The sequence below is a fragment of the Austrofundulus limnaeus genome, unplaced genomic scaffold (genome assembly GCF_001266775.1).
Source record: "Austrofundulus limnaeus strain Quisiro unplaced genomic scaffold, Austrofundulus_limnaeus-1.0 Scaffold511, whole genome shotgun sequence".
In the NCBI taxonomy this organism is placed as follows: domain Eukaryota; kingdom Metazoa; phylum Chordata; class Actinopteri; order Cyprinodontiformes; family Rivulidae; genus Austrofundulus; species Austrofundulus limnaeus.
This window is the reverse complement of record NW_013952913.1, coordinates 346,408-348,350: the sequence shown is the minus strand read 5'-3', so window position 1 is coordinate 348,350 and position 1,943 is coordinate 346,408. Positions and strand designations below refer to the sequence as shown.

Below are 1,943 nucleotides of genomic sequence, written 5' to 3'. Positions count from 1 at the left end.
GGCATGTAGCTATTAATATAAAATCATCAAGTTAAGCAAAACGTCCTATTTTGCAAATGCTGCCTTCCTGAAATTTGGTATGCTTGTTTGTCTTTGTGTCTATGGTGTATAATGATGTGATTGTGATGCTGTAATTCTGAGTGTTTTATGTGCTGCAGAACAGGAACCTGCTGTAAAACAGCAATTAGGCTGAGTCAGGCTTGATTTTTAGTGATCTTTTCCTGTTGAATCAAATCAAATCAACGCTTGTCATACCTTATAGCTGCCGATGGAGAGCAGGATGTTCTTCTTGGGGATCTTGAAGCCGGTGGAGAGCATGGCCTTCAGGTACGCTTCGTATCTGTTCTCCCCGAAGCAGGCCACTTCTCCAGTGCTGGTCATCTCCACCCCGAGCACCACGTCGGCTCCGGCCAGCCGGGAGAAGGAGAACTGTGGAACCTGGAGGGACAGGTGACGTTTGAATCACTGTGAACGCAGCCAGAAATGACTGGTTCAGGTTGAACCTCTCACCTTCACTCCCACGATCCCTTTCCCACTCATGAAACCGATCGTCTCCACTTCAATTCCCATGATGGCCTGCGTGGCCAGAGCAACCAGGTCAACTCCCAGAGTCTTGGATACAAAGGGGAAGGAGCGGGAAACTCGGACGTTGCATTCGATGACCTTCAGCTGGTCGTCCTGGAAATAAAATCATTGTAACGTCAATAACTTCCTGTTTCTGTCTAAATAACTTCTAACAGATCATCATTAAAATAATTCAACTATAAAACCGGCCTTTATTCAGATATTTCCCCTTAAAGTAACACATTTGTGCCATGAAGACCCTTTTTTTCTAATCACAGGGTTCCCACATCTTGGTCAACATCAAATTTGGGGAAAAGCATGTAAAACAATAACAAATCCTGTTTTTATTTTACAAAAAAAGAGCTATAAGAATTATTACCAGAAAGCATTACTGTCACCCATCAAACTCATTGTTCCATCAGTTGAAGTTATTGAAATTCTATGATTTGGTTGATTATAGTATTTTATCAGTTATGWATAGGGCTCATAAAAATAATTACCTTCAAACATCCAATTACATTTGGAAAGAATGAACTCCCTTTTAATCTGCGCTCCCTTGATAACATTGTCTCTTTCAAGACACTCCTAAAAACTCACTTTTTCTCAAGCGTTTAGCTAACCATTTCACCATTACTGCAGGCCTACCTCCATTGTGAATGCTCCACCAATCTGTGTTTTTAATTATTTAACTTAGGCCATATTTTTCTCTCCCATATTCATTATGTTTTTCTGTATTATTGTATATTTTGACCTGCATTGACCTTGTGTTTGATTTACAATTTTAGAAATTAATTCCTGATTTAATGTTTCAATTTTCATTGCTTATGTTTAATTATGTTTTTCTGTTTCATTTTATTCTTTCCACCATTTTTATACTGTTAATGATCATACAGCACCTTGTGAATATATTTCTGTGAAAGGCTCTTTATAAATAAAACTTTACTTACTTACATTTTGTTAAAAGAGTGCGTTGGTACAATATGAAGGGGATTGAAATGTTTGTCAAACGTAARATTAGAACCAGTTTGAAGGAACGGAGTACCTCAGTCCAGGGAATTAAATTATGGAATAATCTGGAAGATGACGTTTAAAATGCCAGATCAATGTGTATATTTAAGAAAATGATAAAGATAAATCTGTTTGAGAAATATGTGTAAGAAATAAGGCATGAATTTTTACTCAAGTAGGAATTAAACCTTTATTGTTTTTTCTTTTTTTTTTTGTACGTTGTAATTTGAAGATTTTTTTTGATTGAATTTATTTAAGAAAAAGGGGCAGAAATCATAAGATTAACTTCTTCTTCTGCTACCTTTCATTTGATTTGATTTGCTTTTTTGTTGTTTGTTGAATTGATGTTGTTTTGTTTTAAATTAATAAAC

The 1,943-nt window shown here is 36.2% G+C and overlaps 1 protein-coding gene across 1 annotated transcript in view; it reads right to left on the bottom strand.

The window, feature by feature from the left end:
• cad (carbamoyl-phosphate synthetase 2, aspartate transcarbamylase, and dihydroorotase) overlaps window positions 1-1,943 on the bottom strand; it is a gene marked incomplete in the record, with an annotated part of 49,739 nt that overhangs the window by 22,933 nt on the left and 24,863 nt on the right. Inside the window, 2 exon segments of the mRNA XM_014025940.1 lie at window positions 256-438; window positions 511-678. Coding sequence (XP_013881394.1) covers window positions 256-438; window positions 511-678 — 351 coding nt within the window.